We start from the raw sequence: 21,853 nt of genomic DNA on the forward strand, positions 1-21,853 counted from the left end.
AAATTTCCAAGCAAGTGGGTGATATATTCACAAATATATTTAAAGTTTCATGGAAGATTGCTATGGAATTATGATACTTTGTGGAAAGTTTTCTTCTCATGTGTGTTGCAGATAAATCCTTCATGCGGTTTATGTATTAAAAGTGTCCTTATTAGATCTTTTCTGCCTGTCTGCTCTCTGGTAGTGAGTTTCTCTTGTGGCTCTTTGTTCTGAGCCACTGTGACATTCACTCTGGTGATATTGACACGACAGGCTCATCGTGGGATCAGCACTTCAATTTCCCTGACAAATGTTTGCTCTGACAATTTCCCGTAGTTCCCGGAGGCATAGCGCCAGAGTCGCTCACCTTCACCCCTCTGGATGACATGATCTTCCTGAAGTGGGAGGAGCCTGTCGAGCCCAACGGCCTAATTACGCAGTATGAGGTGAGCCCATGGAGACACTTCTGTTAGATTAACTGACATAGTTCATAGAACAGCACAGACACACATGGAGTGAAGCGGTATGCTTCATTTTTACATAACAAATGCGCAGTAATATATATTTTACACTAAAAGTTTTGGGGTCAAAAGTATAAAATTCTATTTTTAATTAATTTTATTCATGAGGAAACAAAGTCTGTGAGGAGTTTTGAGTCTTATTTCAGAAGCATTGAGCCCACAAAATCCAAGGAATCTAGTTTGAAGAATCTCTTTGAACTTTATTTTGAAAAACCAATATAATCTCAGGTTTATGATCATTACTTAGTGATATTATGCACTGCTGTTTATTCTTTGCTATTCCATGTGCTGATAAAGAAAGACACTTCAAAATTTATATTAAGACTTCACAAGCAATTTATTTAGGACAACAAATTCACGCTTGATGTATCTTGTGTCACTGTACGAAATTAATCATATTTTGTTCTCCTTTATAGATCTTTGGCTAAAACTCCAAAATTAAAAGAAACGCAAAATAATTAAACATACTATTTTTCCTGTAATATGTTTAGGCTCCTATTATATGATGTTGTATAATTTCTTGGATCCCCTGCATGAATTGGTGTTCGAGAGTTGGTCAAGCGTGAAATCATCTGAATCTGATCAACCTCAATCTCTCTATGTATCTCCAGAAATATCAGATATGTGCTGTTTGATTAGTGAGCATGTTGAGGGGTACTGATATCGAGAGACAAACAAACATTTAACCTTTAAGTCAGGGGTCTTCAAATTCAGATTTCAAGGGCCGGTGTCCTGCGGCTTTTAGATGTGCCCCTGGTCTAGCGCTCTTGAATCAAATGGCTGAATTACCTACTCAGTATGCAGTCAAGTTCTCCAGAGTGACCTCATTATTTGATTCAGATGGGTTGAAGCAAAGACATTGGCCCCAGAGGCCTGGATTTGAAGACTCCTGCTTTAGGTTTTAACAGGCAGATGCTTGAGAAAGAGTCTGTTTTTGTTTTTTTGTTTTTTTTAAGGAAAACTCTGATTTTTAACATATGCAGGTACAGTGTGTTGCTGATGTTCTTTTAGGAACTTCCCAAACTCTAATGTTAGGCTGCTTCTAATTCTCAAAAGCTAATACTCCAAAAACAAATGTAGTCCAAATTTGCACTCGTTCAAACGGAGGAGCCGATACCAGAGCAGAAAATATCTGTTATTTCCTGGAAACCGAAATGTGCCAGTTCTTGTAGTGTTTTTGTTTCCCTGGGGTGAAAAATACCCCCCTGTCCATTTACTGAGTCATTTTCAGTATCGCTGGCACAAAGCAGATTCAGTACACTGCGTGCTTAATCACTAAAATCTTCCACTGGTGCCCCCTTTCAGTGCACGGTTCACTGTGTCCGTACTAACAAAAATAGCAGTAAGGGCTGGATACGCTCGCTGACCTTGCACACAGGCTTCGGCTTAACATTGCACTTGTCCCATTGGAACAGAGGCTGGCACTCTTAATCAATAACTCACACACATTTGTTTTAGCTGTGGGGCTTCCATTTAGCTAGGTAATGATTTTGTATTTACTGTACACTCTCTGTCTGTGGTAAGCAATCAGTAGGTCTGCTTACCGATCCTCACAGCAATGGTTCCTTTCTTGACCTCTTGTGCAAGGACTTTATTTAATCAGACCCCTAGGTTGACAAATAAAGTGATTTCTGCACCAGATGTTTGGACTTTCTCGTGAGGATCACTGTGACCTGACAGAGAAAGTTGTGAGAAATAATCTTCATTACTCTTAGACTGAATCATTGACCACAAGGTCTTGAACGCCATCGGCCGCCCTTCACTCTGCAAACCTCCATCGCCGTTCTGCCAATCATCTTCCATCCTTTTCTCCTCAGTGTCCCTTTTCTGTTTGCTTAATTTCTAATAGGTAACAATTATATTGCAACAACAAGGAGGCATGAGCAAGCATTCTGATTAGAGAGAGGTTGGGAGGTACCCTCAGCGTGTGATGTAGGCACACCCAGTTCATAATGTCTGCTCATGTTCGTTTCTTTAAATTAAGAGGACCTTCTTCAGTTCTGATGTACGTCCTAATATCCTCACCCTAATTGCAGGCAGGCCACATCATTTAGCTCTCTTGTCTCTTTCAAACAGTTCAAGTGGAAGCTCTCCGCCAGGCACATGCGAGGCAAGAAACCTCTTGAAGAAAAACTTTCTGTAAAATTACACTTTTTATTTTTAAGGACGGTGATCTGTGGCATTTTGTTAACAAGAGTTAATTGAACTTATAAACACTGATTTAAACACTTGAGCATACTTTTTAATGTGGGGTGTCCAGAGTTTTTGACCTCAATAATGCGCTACTTAGGCAAGCACTCATTCATCGCTCGCATTAGTTTTTTGAAAAAAAAATTAAAAATCCCACCACGTTGCTTAAACCCATGCAACTTAACAGTGGCAATGTCAATTAGGTCTTATTCATGTGAAATTATAAACTGCACCGGCCTAATCAGCACAACCATTTAAGAAGCTAATTTATTTCTTAATTGAGTGAGTCATAGTGAGTAACTTCTATAGAGCCTTTCAAGGGGTGAGTTAATAGTCTCACATGAAATCTGTCAAAGTCTGCAAACACAGCTCAGAATCAGGGCCAAGGTGACTTGCTCTTATCCAATTAAATGAACTCATCTTGTGTTTTCTCACCTGCCAACAGATCAGCTACCAGAGCACTGAGTCGTCTGATCCAGGCATAAACGTCCCAGGACCCAGACGAACCGTGTCTAAGCTCAAGAATGAGACGTACCATATGTTCTCCAACCTCCACCCGGGAACGACTTACCTGATCTCTGTTCGAGCACGAACGGCAAAGGGCTTTGGCCAGACTGCCCTCACCGAAATCACCACCAACATCTCAGGTACAGACACCAATTTCACCAATTCCCTGTTTCATAACATACAAGTTATGTACACCTTGGTACATGCACTTTGTTGGCTTCCTGCACCGTTGACAACAAATGAAAAATAAATCGATTTTAAACTGTGGACTTAAAAGACATCTTACAATCAGTTTTTGAGATATGCAACAAATATTATGGCTTCATTTTTTATTTGAATGCCATCGTTAACTTCAGTTCTCGTCATATTTAGCTATCCATTCATTTAAAATGCTTAAATTTGAGTTTCAGCAGTTAAAGTCTCTCTTTAATATTTTCCCTCCTGTGAAAATTGTTATATTTACAGTGCATAAAAAGAAAATTCCTTAACTAGATGAAAAAAACGAAATATAATTTTTGAAGTATTTCAACACCAGAAAAGAGGAGCACAAGAAAGGGTGAAGGCACACAGATTGGTATTGTTGGTTAATTAAAGAAATGAAATAAAGCAAAGGAACCTCAATGACCCCAGGAAAGCTATTATGAAAAACCGCAGGTAAAACATCTTTCTGCATCATTTCTGAACAGACAACTGCAGCATGGAAAGAAACGGGTGTAAATTGCTCACATCTCCTGGATTTCACGGGTGAAATCCAGGCGAAATCCATGTATTAGTGAAAAATGCTTTGTGAATCCAGAAAGAAAACATGTTTCAGGAGAAAAATGGTTGTAAAAATGTTGAATATTGCACTACTTTTTAAATGTATCTCTTAGATCGGAGCCCTATTTAAATTATTGTTGTTTGCGTCAGTCTTGTTTCACTAGATAGGTCATGGACAGTACACCATAAAACACTTTGTTTATTGACTTCAACAACATCCATCCTGTAGCCTTTATATTCTGCACAAAGTTCTTAGCCATCATGTAAGAATTTCGGGATTGGTCTCTTTCGACCTCTGTGTTTTTCCTTCACTGAGGTAAAACTACAGCTCCCACAGTGGAGGAGCCATATTTCATCACTTCTCCAAACTTGCCGGACGCTGTCAGCTCACAGTCCACAGGATATAAATTAACACGTAGAAGGCAGAGAACCTCCTCAGAGGGAAGCATGTTGTGTGCAGCGCATGAAGAAAAATACAGACACATTCATGAGACCTGAATGTCACTTCCAGGAGTCTCTGAGCCTATTACTAGTGGTAGGATTTCAGCCTTTCTGTTGCCGTTTCCTTTTGATGATGCATTTGCGCTACAGCTAAAGAGTGGGATTACATCTCAGAGGAGCTCACCGCAGTCCTGCTGTTTTGCCCTCCCTTTCTTTTTTTAGCCCATATCTCTTCACAGGTAGGTTCAGGTTGTGTGTTATAGATTAAACCCGCCACTCTGGCCTGTTGGATGCTTACGAGAGAGACTTTTGGCACCAATCCAGACCACGGATAGACTTCAAAAGTCTTTGCAGATCATCATCTTCCGGCTTCAGCGGCCCACAGTGCAGAACATTCACTTACGCTGAGCGTCTCCTAAATCTGCGCTGACAGCTAGCAAACACTGAACACCTTCAGCAGCCACTACTGTCAGCATCTCTAAACAACACCCCACCTCACAATACCTGACTGCACACATTTCCTCACTGGCCGGCGCACTTATACATTCAGCGGTGTGCGTCGCTGTGGCTGATGCACTAATATTCTTCAGACAGACTGGACCTGGCAGCAGGCTTCAAACCGTTTTTTTCTGCCATGCTCCCTTAGCATCAACAAACACACACACCCGTTTTTCTTTAAAGCCGCCGCCCGTAATTGATGTCAGCTCTATTCTGCCGCAGTATTAGCAAACTGCCTTTTAATTCGATAATTATCTATGCTTCATGAATAGTTTGCTCTGCTTCCCCCTTACTAATTGACTGCTGATATTAAAGAGAAATGTGCCACAACATCTCTGGGGAGGAGCGCGACTTTAGCCAAATCCCTTCAAATGAGAAAGCCATTCAATTTAGCCTCACTCCTGTGATTTTTAATTGGCGCGGTGTCCAAGACAACTGGAAGGGGAATTCGAGTATCGTGCTTGAAATGAGATTGTGGGTGTTTGGTGTTATATAAATGTTGTGTCTCCATGCTAAAAAGGAGTAGGCATTCTGCTACTACTAATCTAAATCATTGTCGTTGTTGTGAAACGTCGAAGGTGCAGTTGAATTAGTACTGCCTTAATGAGCAATGTGAAGGCAAGTTTATTTGCTTCTACGGCACCTTGCAGTAGTATTCATACCCTCGTGATTTTCTTACATTTTGTCACCTACCTGAAACTTAAATGCATTTAAATTGGATTTTGTGTTATAGGTCAACACAAAATGATGCATACTTATGAATGAGGAGAAAAGCCAAACAGGATTTTCAATTCTTCTGAGGATAAGTCTTGAAAAAGTATTCAGCCCCCCAAAATGAATAATTACAGAGCTATCTTTTGCTGCAGTCATAGTGGCAGGTCTTTTACGGATCTGGAGAGTATATTTTTGCCTATTCTTATTTGTAAAATAGGTGAGTTAAGTCTTTGCCTTGGCCATTCTAACACATAAATTTACTTTGATCCAAACCATTTCATTGTAGCGCAGACGGTATTTTTAGGGAAGTTGTCCTGCTTTAATGTAACCCTTTGCCCCGGTCTCAAATCATCTGCTTTGGTTACAGGATTCCCCTGTAATTAATTTAGTCCATTTTCCTATTAACTCTAACCAGTTTCCTTGTCCCTGCTGAAGAAAAACACCTGGATAACATGATGTCGCCACCATCATATTTTATTTTAGGAAAGGTTCAGGATTGATGTGTAGTGTTAGTTTTCTGCTATACATAGTGTTTTGACTACTTATATCCTCATCTGATCAGACAAACTTCCTCCACACATTTGCTGTGTCTCCTAAATATTTGCAGCAAAAGGAGCACATTATAACTTTCCTTTTACAATGGGTCCCATATTGTAACCCTTCCATGGAGAGCAGATTTTTGGAAAGCAAGACTAATGGTGCTCCTGGCTCCTGTCTGCAGATTCTCTCATCTGAGCTGTGAATCTCTGCAGCTGCTTCCAAAGTAACCATGGGCCTCTTGGCTGCTCCTCATATTAATATTCTCCTTGCTCGGCCTGTTGGTTTAGGTAAAATGCCATGTCTTGGTACTTTTGTAATTCTGCCATTCTTCTCAGGTGGCAGATAAAATAGTGTAATGTGGGATGTTCAGAGCTATTTCAAGACCTCTTTAAACCGTTTTAAACTTCTCCACAGTTTTAATAGTGGCCTGGTTTTATGTCTGTGTTGCGGTGTTTGTTCTTGAATATACGGCATTTAAACTGAGATTAAATCACACATGTTGACTGTTTATTGTGATTTTTGAAGGCAATTTTCTGCATTTACTTTAATTTGGGATTATTGAAGTCTCCTCAATAGAAATGTGATGTTCATTAAAAAAAAAAAAAAAAATGTGCAAAATTGGCAAGTCCACACTTTCCATGCATGCACTTCACTTTTTTTCAGTTATAGACTTTCTCTTGGTCTCTCACATAAAATCTCTAAAAAATAGGGACTGCATGTGTTGTCTTTGAGACCCAAACCCTAAATGTGTCTGCTATGTGTGCTTCCAGCTCCTACATTTGATTATGGAGACATGCCGTCACCTCTGAGTGAGACAGATCATACAATTACTGTGGTGCTGCGCCCTGCGCAGGGCAGAGGAGCGCCGGTCAGGTAAGATCACCTCAAACGAACATGTCGTGCTTTTAATACCATGGTCTATTAAAGTTTCATATCCACTCTGTTCCCAGCACATACCAGGTAGTGGTTGAAGAGGAAACTGTGAAGAAAGTGAAGAGGGAGTTGGGGCTTCAGGAGTGCTTCCCGTTGCCCATGTCTCACGGTGAGGCTCAGGCGCGAGGCACGCCGCACTACTACGCAGCCGAGCTGCCACCCAGCAGCCTGCCAGAGGCCTTCACTGTCGGAGACAACCACACATACAATGGCTACTGGAACACCCCACTGGACCCGCGCAAAAGCTACCTGGTCTATTTCCAGGCAATGAGCAACTTCAAAGGGGTGAGTGATGAAACTCCGGCCAGAGATGTTGCAGATCTGACAGTATTTGATCACCAACCTGTAAGCATAAGTGTTTAAAGCTATTCCATTGAAGGGCCTTTTTGAGTAAGTCTGTTTTTCGTTTTTTTTTTGCAGCTCTAATTATGTGGTTAAAGCTGCAGGGCACTTGGCATTGTCTGAGATCACAACGCCCCAAATTATTATTTGTGCTGTTAGAGAAATTGTTGGTCTGAAAATAGGCTGCAAATGTTTACATCCCTCTGTTTTTCGATTCTTCAGAAACAAAAAATTTCTGAAAAGGGAATTATGTGCATTCAGAAAAGAGGACCTCTGACTAGTTGGAATTATCTAAAGTCCAGGCACTTTTCAGTTCCAATTCAGTGCTGCTTCCCTGCATCATTGTTTTATAGCAGACAAATACTCTAGACGTCCCTCGGGGTATGCCACATTACCTGTCTAGATTTCATCACAGAATAAGTTCCTACCTTTGTAAGGCAATTACTTAAACATAATTGGGTGAAGGTGCAGAGAAACAGAGGTAGAAAGCTGGTGTTTTAACATGTGTAGTCTATGAAACTTGACTGTGATGGACAAAGGTGTTTGCTGCAAGGCAGTAAAGAGTTATGTCACTTTAACATCTTTTGAAAATTTACTTTCTTTCTATGCTGTGCTGAAGAACAGTTAAACATTTCACATTTTTATACATTTATTCGCTCATATAATTTTTGCAAAAAGTTACAGGGCTTCACCTTTTCTGTTCAAAGTCTGTGCCAAACACTGACTCGTTGTGACTTGCATATCAGTGCTTGGTGTAGGTCTCAATTTGTTGGAGTTCTTTTTCCTGTATATTTTAGGAACGCTAACTACAGACGAACTGGGTTAAGTTTCCTGGTTTCAGGTCCGAAATGTCAATAAGCTTTAAACCACTTTACCAATGGTATGTGGTCATAACATATTGTCTGAAATTTTGAAGGAATTCGCTCTTTACCTCCCACACTTTATTCATGAGCACGTTCTTTGAGAGAACAGTGAGGAAGCCCATTCCCATTGATGAGAAGTAATCCTGTATTTTGTGTCACTGTTGGCAGAACTGATTCCTGATTTCATGTCCTTGATACTAGTCAGACTCATTAAAGTGGAACTAAACCCAATGTTAAAGCACAATGCGGCCCGCCAAGTTTTGAAAAATTACACCAAAGTTGGCGGTGCCAAGAGACACTGAGGGGCGCAATCAAGTGTGGGGTGAGGGGATCAAGTGGAGGTGTGAGTCTGAACAGAAAACCCATCTGTTCAACAAAATCTTGTATGCAAAGCATAGCAAAGTTTTCTAAGCCATACACAAAACATATTTTGTCATTGCTAAATCACAGACAGGAGACCAACAAAAGGTACTGTAGGTGGAGATTTGTCAGGTACTCCTGATACCAATCATTTGAGAACATTGATCCCTGAAATTAGGTTGGGATGTCTGTGATTTTAAGCCCATCTCACACTCCTGTAGAAAAATCAGTCTGCTAATTAAATGTGGGGATGGGTTTAGTTGGTCTCGTAATGCTGAAGTGAAGCTAATTTAGATTATAATTTAGTCTAAATGTAAACAAAACTATTTTTTTCATTCTATGGTGTTTTTTGTTTGGGATAATAAATGTCTTTGTAATTATTTAAGATCCATCTCCTCTTTCTCCACTATAATCTGAAAACAGAGTGAACTGTCACCGTCTCAACTAAATCAGTTGAATTTGAAAAGTGACATGTGTCACTGCCAAAACCTTTGGCCGCGACTGCAGCAGAGAAACGACGCAGTAAATAACTTTTTATTTGTATCAGTTTGGCTACTTGAGTCTCGTCTGTTGATGGTTCCCATATTTTCCTTTTTGAGTCGAGTATGGAATATAAAGTCCCACAAATAGAGCTGGGTGGCTCATCCCTTCCAGTATCATCTGTTTCCAACTCAGTGGAGAAGCACATGGAGGAGAGTGCAGTGTGAGCACTTCACAAAACTAGCCTGCTAAGCATGGGATTAGACTGGGGACGCCTGGCTTTACCAGCGGATGGGATTATGTTTTGTTTGGCCTGGCGAGGGGCCAGCATTCTTGACCCATGGTGCCAAATCATACAGCCAACATTGTCTCCAGTGTTTCAAATCCTGCAACGTACAGTTTCATTCAGTGCTGAAATCTTGCTCTTGTTGGTCTGAAGCAATCCTCTGTACGGAACAAAACACACACACACGCACACCCACCTACGCACACACACACCCCCCCACACACACACACACACACACGCACGCATGTGTGTTCAATAAAAAGGTAAAAATTCATGATTTCCCTCCCAATAAGAGAAGCCATTCCAAAGTTTTAGGGTTTATGGAAGTGAAAGTATACAGAACAGGTTGTTACTTGTCCTATAAGTTACAGAAGGAAATAAATGGCGACATGTCACAGCAAGCCTGCAAACAAAATGAACTGCAGTAATAAAAAAAAAAAGTGACAAATTCACAAAGTAAAATGGATTCAGAAAGCATGTAAGCCGGGCAATTAGACTACTAACAAACCAGCCAATCATGCACCATGGTACTTTTGTCTGATAATAGTGTTATTAACATTTGAGAGCCATCATTTTTCACCTCACATAGTGATCTGACAGCAGTCACATTCGAGTGTTTCTGAAACAGTCTATTAAAGCCAGATGGTGATGTTTGGCTCATGGAGTCTGTTTGGACCAGGAATGTCCCAGCAATTGCTTAATGGCTGCTGTTGTTTTGGATCTTTCTGCTGATCCTCCAGGTGTAACTAAACAGGCCTTTCACACTGCACTGCACCCACAAAATCCAGGTTAAACTAACTTCCAGTTTTGAATTTGTTGGATAAAAAGCTTCACCTCACGCATTGGCCAATGTATATTTAAAAAATATTTATAATTACATTTTCTTATGACATTAACTGATAAGATTTTTTTTTAAAGTTGGTCTGTCGACAGATTTTAGCCAGTTCTGATTTGTACTATCACCTACTAAATATCTAGTAATGCCATGAAGACTAATAGTCAGTATTGTGTTAAAACAAAAATAAACGGAACTCTAAAGAACTTTATACTATTTGACTATTTGTCAAGTGCAATATTTCACAAAATATGCATGTGTTTCTACAACGTATATTTGTAATAAACTGAAGCCTTAGTTTATTTATTGTAGCTATACAAGAGTCTTAAGAATCCATTTTGTCATCAGTCAATTTTTGTATTGTGGGAAATATAATTCAGTTTTACAGCTCTGCAGTGAAAAGACATTTTATTAATTTAAAACAAAAAAAATATGAAAACAAAAAATTACATTTCAAACTAATACTGGTATGTTTGTTATAGTAAGAAAACAGTAACAGACTGAAACTATCAGCTTTGTGTGCCAAGCCGCTTTTCTGCAGCAACAACTTCCATCCCAACGAGACCTGTTAGAACTTAGATATGGTGCATTCGCAAATCATAAAAGCTAGGTTTTTGATCAGTTTCAGTGCATCTCTGTTTTCCACCGGACAGTTAGTTGCTTGCAGCAGCAGAGGTCCTGATTTAAAAATGAAACATCATAAAAAATAATGTGTAAATCTTCTACAATTGATTTCTGATCCAGCGTTCTGTGCGCTACTGTTGTTTTGACATGTCAGATTTAATAATCACTTCAGGTCTTTGTGTCTGAACCTTTTCATTAAAATTCAAGATGAATTGTCAGGCCCCTTAATTGCACTCATTAATTCAGTGTTTGTGTGTGTGTGTGTCCTTTTTTGTTGTTTACCTTTATGGAGGCCAAACGCCGCAGTGAATCCTCTTAAAGACCAGTGGTGTTGCAAGTAGTTTCATTGGTTGCATTTGACCCAGAATATTTGGAACTTCATCCCCACTATTATCTCATAGTAGCTGTCAAGCTTGTGTAATTGCTGCAATTGATCGCTCACAACAATAACAGACTGTTGCTTTGTAGGTCACACCATCACAATCTGTAACGCTTAAACTATTATTTTGCAGCTTTACCCACTGACACACACACACACATACACAAACCGTGTGCTGTGGAGCCCTGTGTTGTGCTCTGGCATTTGTGTTTTGTATTTAGAACTGCCAGGAATCAGCAGCCCCTCTGGCATGACTGGCACTGCGCACAGAGACATGTGATGTATGTTTGAGAGTCTGGACCTTGGCAGTTTACTCTTCTGCTGAGCTCTGGCGCATTGATTTAGGTGCCCATTTTACTGAATGTGTCTCCATCCATCACAATAGCTTATTTGTTTACTGCAGCAAACGGCTGACAATGTATGTATCTTAGTTGGCCAAAGCTTGTAATAACTAAATGTATGACTGATCTCAGCTGCTTTGGAGGCAGAATTAGATGAATCAGTTTCAGTTTTTATTTTCTTAAAAGAAAGAAAAAGAAAACTGTTTTATATAATTAAGCACTGAAAGCTCAAAGTCAGCTGCTCAGTGTTGCAGTTTCAAAGAACAAAATGAATTATTATTATTAATTAAAAGGGTTATTAATTTGTAGAAATTAAGGGATTTTGAAATATGTCACAGAAGCTTCAACGATTTTAAATGCAAATACTAACTCTGGGGCCTGAGAATTTCTATTCATGCTTGAAATGTTTAACTTTGAAAAGTAAATGCTTATTCTTTCCGTAACGTTTCTTTTTTCACCATAATGTATAAAATACTTTGCTCAATTCTGTTTGGTTTTAAATGTAAATAAACTGCAGCATAATTTATCACTACATGTGCATTTTAAAGCAGTCCTTTGGAGATGTAATGGCAGATAAACAAATCTTAAGATTGCGAAATTATGAAGACCTAAATTAGCGCCATCATTGCCTTTTTGACAAGATGACTATGAATTTGCTCCTGTCATTTGATCAATTAAGACATGTTTCTTCTTTTTGTGTTTTGAAGGTCAGCTTAAAACATGGTCATGTTTCAGATGCGTGAAGTGCATAAACGTTTAACGTTTTCTCCGATCCTGAGATCTTGAGCAGGAGTGCATCCAGTCTCACACAAATAGAACTGTCAGTATAAATGGAAGATAATGAGGCTATTTTAACATTTTGAATTACATGAATTATTCTCTGGTGAATCACAAAGTCACATTGAGCAATATCATGCAATAAAACTCAGTACCTACTCTTCAAAAACCTTTTAAAAAGTCATATGTTTTGCTGTGCTGAAAATGTAAGAGCCAGGTAGAGTACACACAGATGTGATACAACATTTTCTTACACTCATCATGGCAAAGAATGTCATTTTGGGCGTGTTGTTATTCAGTTGTGCCATTTTTTTAAGATTGAAATGTCTGTAGTGAGTATTAAAAACAAGACCTGTGTGCAGAAGTTTTCATTTATTCTTTCTCTTCACTAGTGAGTCAGAATTATACATACAAATTTAATTGTGTGTTTACTTTCGTGAATGTTTTATTGAAAGGCCCTTAAGACAATTAACCTAAACCACGTCCATTTACAAACTCCATAGTTTTGACTTGGTATTTGGCAATTTGTTAATATTTATTTTACAAAGTAAACCCCAGTAAACCAGGCCCTCAGAATGATGCTACCACCACCGTTGGTGCAAATTGAGTCATAGAAAGCATTTTTCTTGCTCATGTTGATCGCTTTGTTTTTTGATAAATAAAGCAAGCTCACCTGAAAATTTTTAAAACCCTGAGTTTATTTGTTTTTTATCTTTTATGTGGATGGCAGAAAATCTGTAAGAAAAAAATAAAGCTTGTGCAACTGATTGTTGTTTTCAAAGTTTATTAAATGTGTGTATCATTTGGTCTTTCCAGACCACAAAATAGTTCAAACTCAATATTTCAAAGCTTAAAGTAAAAGTGACATTGACAGCAATGATGAGTGAATGTAAACTTCTGGCTCTCAGCATGGCAGCATGTGGCTGTAGGCGTGCAGATTAAAATGCTGAATTATAAGCATGTTTGAAGTGACCATCAGCAATGGCAATTTAAAATAGCAATTTAACCAGAGTTTAAGAAAATCCAAATAGGCAAAAATTGCTATAATTGTCCCATAGTGCCTTAATTGGCATCTGTAAATGTAAATTTGATAATAAATCTCCTCCATGGGGGTGTGCAGGATGGAATTGGATTACAGTCTTGGATCTCATTAGAGTTATTTGACAAAGGTCCTTTTCATAACGCTGAGATGTCATCAGATGAAATCTGAATAAAATTAATTCGTTTTCATCGTGGGGCACTGGTCTGAAACCCTCCTTTTAATTACACTTTCTTTATTTCAGCTCCCATCTTTTCTCCCTCAGTGAAAAAAAAGCCCTATGATCTTCTTTACACACTTCACCACAGCTCTCAGGTTCTAGATATTTTACTTTAATATTGTTTGATAATTTGCACTTTTACTTCATATCAGGATCAGTATTGTCTGCTATGTTTACTTGCCTTTGGATGAAACACACATTCATGTCAATTAATTAGTCTTTATCTTTCGTCATACTCTCAGCGATGTGATTTATGCCGTCCTACTTTCTTCTATCATTTGTTTATCATGTAAAATGCTAAGTGACGCCTCTCCACTGACAGCTGTGTTTTCTTTGCATTTCAGGAATCCAGAATTAACTGCATCCGCATCGCTCGCAAAGGTAATTCAAAAAGTTTTCTCTAAACTTGCAAATCTTATACGCTAATTCTTTTTACCTTTTAGCAAGCCAGTGTATCTTGGCATGAAAAGCCATGAACAAACCATGAAGATGCAGTGTACTTTACGTGTGTGCTACACCGTTGTTTACCCTTTTCTTAAGTACAAAGGTTTGGATCCGGACATATTTTCTCTGATGGTTTCTTGTTGTTCAGCAGTGGGCCCCAGAGAAAAGGGCAACGAGCAGGGAGGGATTAGAGGTCAGGCTTTCATCCTGCCTGTTTGGGGGCAGACAGTGGGATACACCACATCAAACCAGTCTCTTTGTTCTCATCAGCAGCCCACCAGATAGCTACATCAGAGAGCTCTGACCTCGGTGCATCCAAAAGGGTTCTCCAGATCAAAACTTCCAGATGGAGCTACCTTGGCCTATCAGTACAAGAAAGTGCTGCCCCCCTCCTTCTCTTCCTCCTCTGCACCTCCATGTTTTGATTCAAAGAGACATGAAAAGGGCAGAAAAATTGACTCTAAGTCCTGATGGCAGGAGAGTCTCTGTGCCACAGTACGCTGTCATATCATGGCGAATAAAAGTCATGTATTTATAGTTATCAGTGCTGCAACAGTAAGCGGAGCCTTGTAAGTCAATTGATTTAGAGGGTTGTCTCTTTTTTCGTTTTCTTTTTTTTTTTTTTTTTGAGAAGGACTCCTTTTGTGGCTACATTACGAGAGATGAGGCTCTCCTCAAGCATAAAGCCAAAAGGCAAAGCTCGGCTCTCACTCCATCTGCCTCTCACTACTCAGTCGGGCATCAGCTAATTATGCTTTCTTACAGCAAAGAACTGAACGCTGAACTGAAGGCCTCATGCCTTTTTTTGACACAAAATGCTGAAAAAGAAGGGAAAAAAAACAGTGGTGCAGCAAGATATTAAAATTTTTTTTATAAAAAGACGGGAAACAGAAGAGAACATAACCTAAAAGCAAGATGAGTACTGCACTCTTAGGATTTAGCTGATTTCCTGGGGTTGCATGTAGGCCGATGCTTTGCATTTTAGTCTGAGCAAGTCCAAGTCAAGGCTCACATCACTGAAGGCCAAGTACAAAATGACTAGACTAACCATTTCATCATCAAATCTATGACATAAAGGAAATGGTATGAAGAAAAATGGTTGCAATAAATTTTTTAAACAATCAGAATAAAAAGGAACGGAACACAAGAGTATGCTGCACTGTGCAGTCATCTTTTTTGTCAAAAAAAGAAAGAAAGCAGGCATCCTTTTTGTTTCACTCTGCAATCATGTGCCATTTATTTCAGTCTGACCCATTAAATCCCAACAAAATAAATAGAATTTTGTGGTTTTATTGTGACAGAATGCGATTTAGTTGAATAATGGATGAATAATCTTACAAGGCACCAAAACAAAACATACTTGAAGTTCATAAAATGCATTTCCACATTTACTACTCTTTCTATACTAAACACGTATTTCTCATTTGAATGATAGATCGGGATACATGCAACTGGAGAAGGTTATTTGTAAACAGACATATTTTATTCTCTTTTTGGTAATTGAAACCATATAACAAAATACCGTTTTATCGATCAAAACTAAACTTTCTCATTATTGTCATGGTGCTTAAATCTTTTATCCATCCATTTTCTTTACACCCTTGTCCCTTAGTGGGGTCGGGAGGGTTGCTGGTGCCCATCTCCAGCTAACGTTCCGGGCGAGAGGCAGGGTACACCCTGGGCAGGTTGCCAGTCTGAGACACACAGGACAAACAAACATGCACACACACACACTCACACCTAGGGGCAATTTGGAGAGGCCAATTAACCTGACAGTCATGTTTTTTGGACTGTGGGAGGAAACCGGAGTACCCGGAGAAAACCCACACATACACAGGGAGAACATGCAAACTCCATGCAGAAAGACCGGGGCCGGGAATCGAACCCAGAACCTTCTTGCTGCAAGGCAACAGCTCTACCAACTGCGCCACTGTGCAGCCCCTTAAATCTTTTAAATCACAACAATTTTGCCTTTGCTATTTTTCAGCCAGTTAACAGTAACTCACCGTGATATCCAATGATGAAGTAGATATCAATTTACAGTATTCAGTTGGATGTATGGATGAAATAAACTATGCATAACATTGAAAATGTATTACATGGGAAAATATTGAAATTTTTGAGTGTATTTACTTTATACTTTGTATGTGAGAAGTGTTGGCTTTTCATTTCAGGCTGCTCCACAGAAATGATTGGTATGCTGTATCCTTTAGAAATATAGGACTAATGGTCTCAGAGCAAATTGCAAATTTAGTAAAATTATTGCCAGCATTACTTTCTAAATTAATCCAACATGCTATAATCGTGAAAGCTCCAGCTTATTTCCAGTTCTAAGGTGCTCCAGGAGTTTTTTCTTTTTTTTTTTTGGCTTTCAATGATTTCTCGACCATTAACATAGCCTCCGCATTATCAGGTCCTGAGCCATTATTATCAAGCAGCCCATCACCAGTAAAGTGGAGGCAAATGATTCTGGCTTGGATAACAGAGCTGGAGATTACATTTCAACTTCCAGGTGACAGTTTAATTAAGGATCCTCTGGCAGGCACAACACAACAATAGACTTCCATTTCTTTTCTAAGTGCCAATTTCCACCACGGGGCAGCAGGAAGGTGCTTGGATTCATGTGGAAATCTATTTCATGCTCCTGTTTGGCTTAATGGAAATTTTGAAGCTAAATATGACAAAACAGCCTTATCTGTCCAAAACATTGTGGAACTGAAATTGATTTTCCTCAGCTCCTCATCTAAATCTTAAACCGGTATATCCCTTTATTGGAGTAATATTAAAGGAAAAGACAATGGAATAAACAGAGTATGTTACTGCGAGGAGTTTTCAAATCGATCAGCTTTCTGATGGGATGAATTATTTGTGTTTTGGTTTACAGGAGCCACGTTTTCCAAAAAAAAAAAAAAAACTCTTTCCAACACTGGTGCATAGGAAAAACACCTGTTAGATGCTTTATCAATAAATGGGACACAGACCTATCCAGAGCAACATGGCAACACAAAAGCTATCCTAAAATGAGACCAGTGGCTCATTTTCTCCACTCCACTAAGCCAGACGCTCATCACTTATTAAAAGCCCGGAAAAATAATGAAATGATTCTGTACTACTTTCATCTTTATTTGGGATGAGGGTTCAAAAGCACTGCCCTTGGCTGCTGATAGTTGGGCTAAAGGATGGCTGTATTTTCATTGTCCCTGCCCTAGATCTGATTTCCCCCCCTCAGCACACTGTGAGATAGCACTCTATCCCCAGGCGTGCTCTGACTTTCTCCTGCTCTCCAGATAGTTTGAGCTGTTCCAATGGGATCAGAAGGGCTGGTTTCAGGGCTGTCAAAGCCTGGAGGACAGGCTGGCAGTAGGGAGGAGGAAAAAAAAAAACTAGATCAGTGGGCCCCTATAACAAGACAAAGGCAGCCCCTCTGCTCAGCTCCATTTACATAAGTATGAAGCTTTACGGTAGAGAAATGAATAACCTGCTATTATGATAATGACCTTTTTATTGGCTAAGAGACACCAGGGCACCTTGAGATTATGCTGCAGGCCTGAGTAGATTATTTTGACTGGGAATGCTATATTTAATTCATTTTCTGCTTAAAAGTCACCTTTAAAGTTTCATTGTATGTTTCGCACCTCAGCTATACAGAGATGTTTCGTTATGGTCATGTTAGGGCCGATGCGATCTTGAGAAAAACAGGACCAGCCGGTAACCAATGACATATTTCTTTCAGAGAGTAAACCAGAAAAGGTGATTTCTTTGCCATTTTCAGAGTTATGTACCCAACTATAATAATAGAAAGTTGAGTGGAAGGAAAAAGTGTTGCAGAAACAGTGGCCACCACAGGCTAAAGTGAACTGTGCTGCAAAGCTCATTCAAAACTTTGGGAAGAGTCACATTAGGTGGACTGCAGCTAGAGATGTAAACAGGACATGAGCTACAACGGCCATATTCCTTGTGCTAAGCCAGAACCAGAGGAGATTAAATCAGAAGCATCTCACATTGGCCAAGGAGAATAAGTAGTGGTCTGCTGCTCAGCAATTTAAATTCCTTCTTTTGGAAAAAAGTTCATTTTTAATTCCATGTAGAAATCAACACCTCAGAGTTGCAAGGGACAGTGGGGAGCCACAGAATCCGATTTGCTTGAGGTCAGCAATCAGCAGTAGTTTTGATGTTGGCCCCCTGCGTTCTATCTGGTGTAAAGTCAGTGTAGCAGGAGTTTGTCCCTGCCCACACTGCCAACAGTACTAATTCCTGGCTTTAAGAGTGTTTTATCACTGTTAGTTGTTGGCCTAAACAACATTGACCTAAACCCAATAGAAAATGTAAGTAACGATGTCGAGGCAAGCTGAAGCCCACTATTAAAGCAATCGGGGCTTTCAAAACATTTCAGCGGAGCCAGAGGCAGAGAAACTCCATGCTACACCGCACTGATGCAGTAAATTACAAGACAAGTCCACAGAGTGTGGATACTGTGCAGAGTATGAACATCCCTCTCAGCAGAGCGACGTTTCTCTGTAAAAATACCCTTTTTCCAATTGTCTTTATGTTCATTTTTTATGAGAAACACAAAAAAACTAACATAATAATATTAATGTGAATTAATGAATGAGATTTATATTTTTATAATATTCCAATTTATTAAGATGGACTCTTATGACTATACAGTAGACAATAGTATTCTTTCCTAGTGAGAGCAAATCACCTATTTAGTCAAATAAAAGCAATGACACATTTTTAAAAGTAATTGTTTTTAATAGATACAGCACTGATTTAATCATGTGTTTAGGTTTTTTTTTTTTTTTGTCACTGCTCAAAGTTGTTCTGTTGACAGAAAATAAGTTAAAAAGCAACCGAAACCAAGAAAAACTAACTATTTTGAGAAATCTCTTTTTAACAACTATTGATCAAAATGGCACACACACACAAAAAAAAAACAATAAACCTGGATCTTTGGATACAAAATTTAAAATAATAAGTTATAGTTGAAATATTTTTCAGAATTGTGTATTTCTGTAGAAATGCCAGGTTTGTTGCATTGTCTACTATACTGAAGGCATTTCATTTTTTGTTAATTATTTTCACAGGAAGTGATCACTAAGACGAAGAGACCAATTTGGATTGTTGGAAAATACGCTTCCTTTTTTTTTTTTTTCCCCCAACAAAAGACATCCATAAATGACAGCCTCGTGAGAGTGTTTCTTCCAAATCTTACCTTATGCCTTCTTGTTGTTTCTTTGCTTTTATGTTCTCGCTTCCAGTCGCCTGCAAGGATCACCAGAGAGCTCTGGAGGTGTCTCAGCACTCTGAAGAGATGGGGCTGATCCTCGGCGTGTGCGTTGGAGGCCTGGTGATCCTGATCCTCCTGCTCGGCGCTGTTATCATCATCATTAAGAAAGGGTAAATGACTCCTATATGACTTGTTCCATGCAAGACAAACACGCCTCATTTTGCTCAGTCATGCCGCATCTGCCGCATCTCTTCATTTTGTTGTTTAAAAAGAGCTCAGCGACTACCTTCTGTGCACTTGCTGAACTTTGCTAAAGGTCACGCTTTCTAGGGAAGAGCAGGACCAACAAGCAACGCTGCGTTGTTTTCCCGCCCCAGAGGGAGCAAACAGCTCACATGCGCAGAGCCCATCTGAGTGTGAAGTATTTAATTAAAGGCGGATGCAATTCAATTAACCACTTAATTACGCACACCGAGAAGAGGCCTGACCCTTAAATGAGATGGCAATTGGGAGAGGAAAGGTGTCCCTTCTGAGATTATTAGCCAATGATCCCATGAGTAAATTATATCCACCTTTAGCTCTTCTACTTAGATAACTGCACCTTCAGTTTTTTTTCTAAGTCAAAGTGCCCGATAGGAAAAAAGAAATATCAATAAGGAGCAGAGCTCTGCACAGAAGGAGTGGGAACTGCTTGTTCACCATTCAAAAGGCTGACACAGCATTTTTGGTAATATTGAAGTCGCTGCTATTCTGGACACTGGCTCCTGAGCCTCTGTAGTTTTTGTCCCAGAGAATTGATTGCCAGATTGGCTGTGACGGGAAGCTACGTGGCCCAGTGCAACGCGACGGCCAGAAAACGAGTCGATTGAAAGTTTGTCCGCCTCGCCGTGTGTTTGATCTGCCAGCTGCTGCTTGAACTGCTCGCATGTGTCATATGGCCACCTGCACAGCTGGACTCTTTATTTTCACTGTAATCAATGCATTCTGCCCTCAGCTGGCATCGCTTTCATCTTACATATCTTCTTTCTCTTGATTTTCCTTCCCCACCACCCTCCCTTTGCTGCGCTCTTGCCAGAAGGGACCACTACTCTTATTATCCGTAAGTGTCTCCACCTCTCATTTACTGATTCATCATTTACACGCTTGAGCTCCTGCTTGTCAGTCATCAGTTGAAGGGGAAATTCAACCCAGTATTTTTCTTTTTTTTTCGTATTTAAAATACAGTGCTTTGAATACCCCTTGAGCATCTCTTTGTTTTGTCACATTATAACAAAAATTGCAATGCATTTTTGTTGGGATTTTTTTCTTGGGAGCGGGGCGGGGGTAAAATGGAAGGAAAACAACTTTCAAAAGTTGTTGCGCCTAATTAACCTAAGCTAAGAAATCAGAATCAACTCATGTGTAATTGAAACTTTTTATAAATACAGCTGTTCTGTAAACGCTTCAAATGTTTGACATCCAAGAGGACAAAGGTAACTCTGGCGAGATCAGTCACTCAACAGATCTGGTCTTTATTAACGACTGAAATAAAGACAGGCATTGTTGCAAGATAGCCTGAGAAGCAGTTTGCCACACAGTGTGGAGAACACCTGGAACATCTCGTCAGATGAGAATAAAATGTAACTTTTTGGCTGGAACCTTTCAATAGGACAATCACTCTGAACATACGTAAAGGCGGGATACAACAAAATGGCTTAGATCAAAGCAAATTCAGTTGAGAATCTGTGACAAGACTTAAAGACTTCTGTTCAAAGTCACTCTGCAGACTGACTGAGACTGAGCTCTTTGGCAAAGAGGAATCAACAAAAAAAATAGACATACACCAAAATACTGTCGGTTTCGGAGAGACTTGACTGAGGAGAGCTAAATACAAATACAAGCCATGTATCATTTTCCTTCCACTTTATATTGAGACACCACTTTGTGTTGCTCTGTCACATAAATGACAAAAAATTTACGTTATAGTTTGTGGTTTTAATGTGACCAAATGTAAAGTAGTCCATACTTTTCCAAGGTCTTTGCGTATTTCATTTATCGATTATCCTGCTACCTTTTCAGCTTGTATCTTCATGTTGTAACTCCAAAGGTTGTTTCTTACAAAATAAGTTTCCTTTGTTCTGTGTTTTCTTCTGTTGTTCATATCTGGTGTCTCTTGTACAATAACTTTCCCTCCACCTTCTTTTGTTATCAGGAAACCGGTAAACAAGACTCCTATTACGTACCGGCAGGAGAAGAGCCACATGGGCTCCTTGGAGCGCAGTTTCACTGACCAGAGCACCCTGCAGGAGGACGAAAGAATGGCTCTGTCCTTCATGGACGCACATACATGCGGAACAAGAAGTAAGACAGCTATACTTTGGTTCACACAAGCTGCCTTAAAACATTAAATACAGTAAGAGTTTTCAAATGCAGATTGACCTAGATCCAGTTTGATAACAGACCAAATATTTTTCCAGTTTTTTTTTTCCTTTTGACCCCAGAATATTGAGCAAACTGGAAGTCTTTTGTGTAACGAGAGAAAACATGCATAAACCATTTGAAGTTTTGACTC

The 21,853-nt window shown here is 39.5% G+C and overlaps 1 protein-coding gene across 4 annotated transcripts in view; it reads left to right on the top strand.

The window, feature by feature from the left end:
- The window catches only part of ptprub (protein tyrosine phosphatase receptor type Ub), a 228,206-nt gene that overhangs the window by 160,566 nt on the left and 45,787 nt on the right, over positions 1 to 21,853 (top strand). For 2 of the 4 annotated variants that reach the window (XM_008432338.3, XM_008432339.3), the window contains exons 9-16: positions 316 to 425; positions 3,136 to 3,337; positions 6,920 to 7,022; positions 7,100 to 7,367; positions 13,973 to 14,009; positions 19,334 to 19,472; positions 20,378 to 20,401; positions 21,494 to 21,642. In XM_008432338.3, the coding sequence (XP_008430560.1) occupies positions 316 to 425; positions 3,136 to 3,337; positions 6,920 to 7,022; positions 7,100 to 7,367; positions 13,973 to 14,009; positions 19,334 to 19,472; positions 20,378 to 20,401; positions 21,494 to 21,642 (1,032 nt within the window). The remainder of the gene's footprint in view (positions 1 to 315; positions 426 to 3,135; positions 3,338 to 6,919; positions 7,023 to 7,099; positions 7,368 to 13,972; positions 14,010 to 19,333; positions 19,473 to 20,377; positions 20,402 to 21,493; positions 21,643 to 21,853) is intronic. The other 2 variants (XM_008432340.3, XM_008432341.3) reach the window with 1 other exon arrangement.

The sequence above is a fragment of the Poecilia reticulata genome, chromosome 16 (assembly GCF_904066995.2).
Source record: "Poecilia reticulata chromosome 16, P_reticulata-male-v2, whole genome shotgun sequence".
NCBI lineage: Eukaryota > Metazoa > Chordata > Actinopteri > Cyprinodontiformes > Poeciliidae > Poecilia > Poecilia reticulata.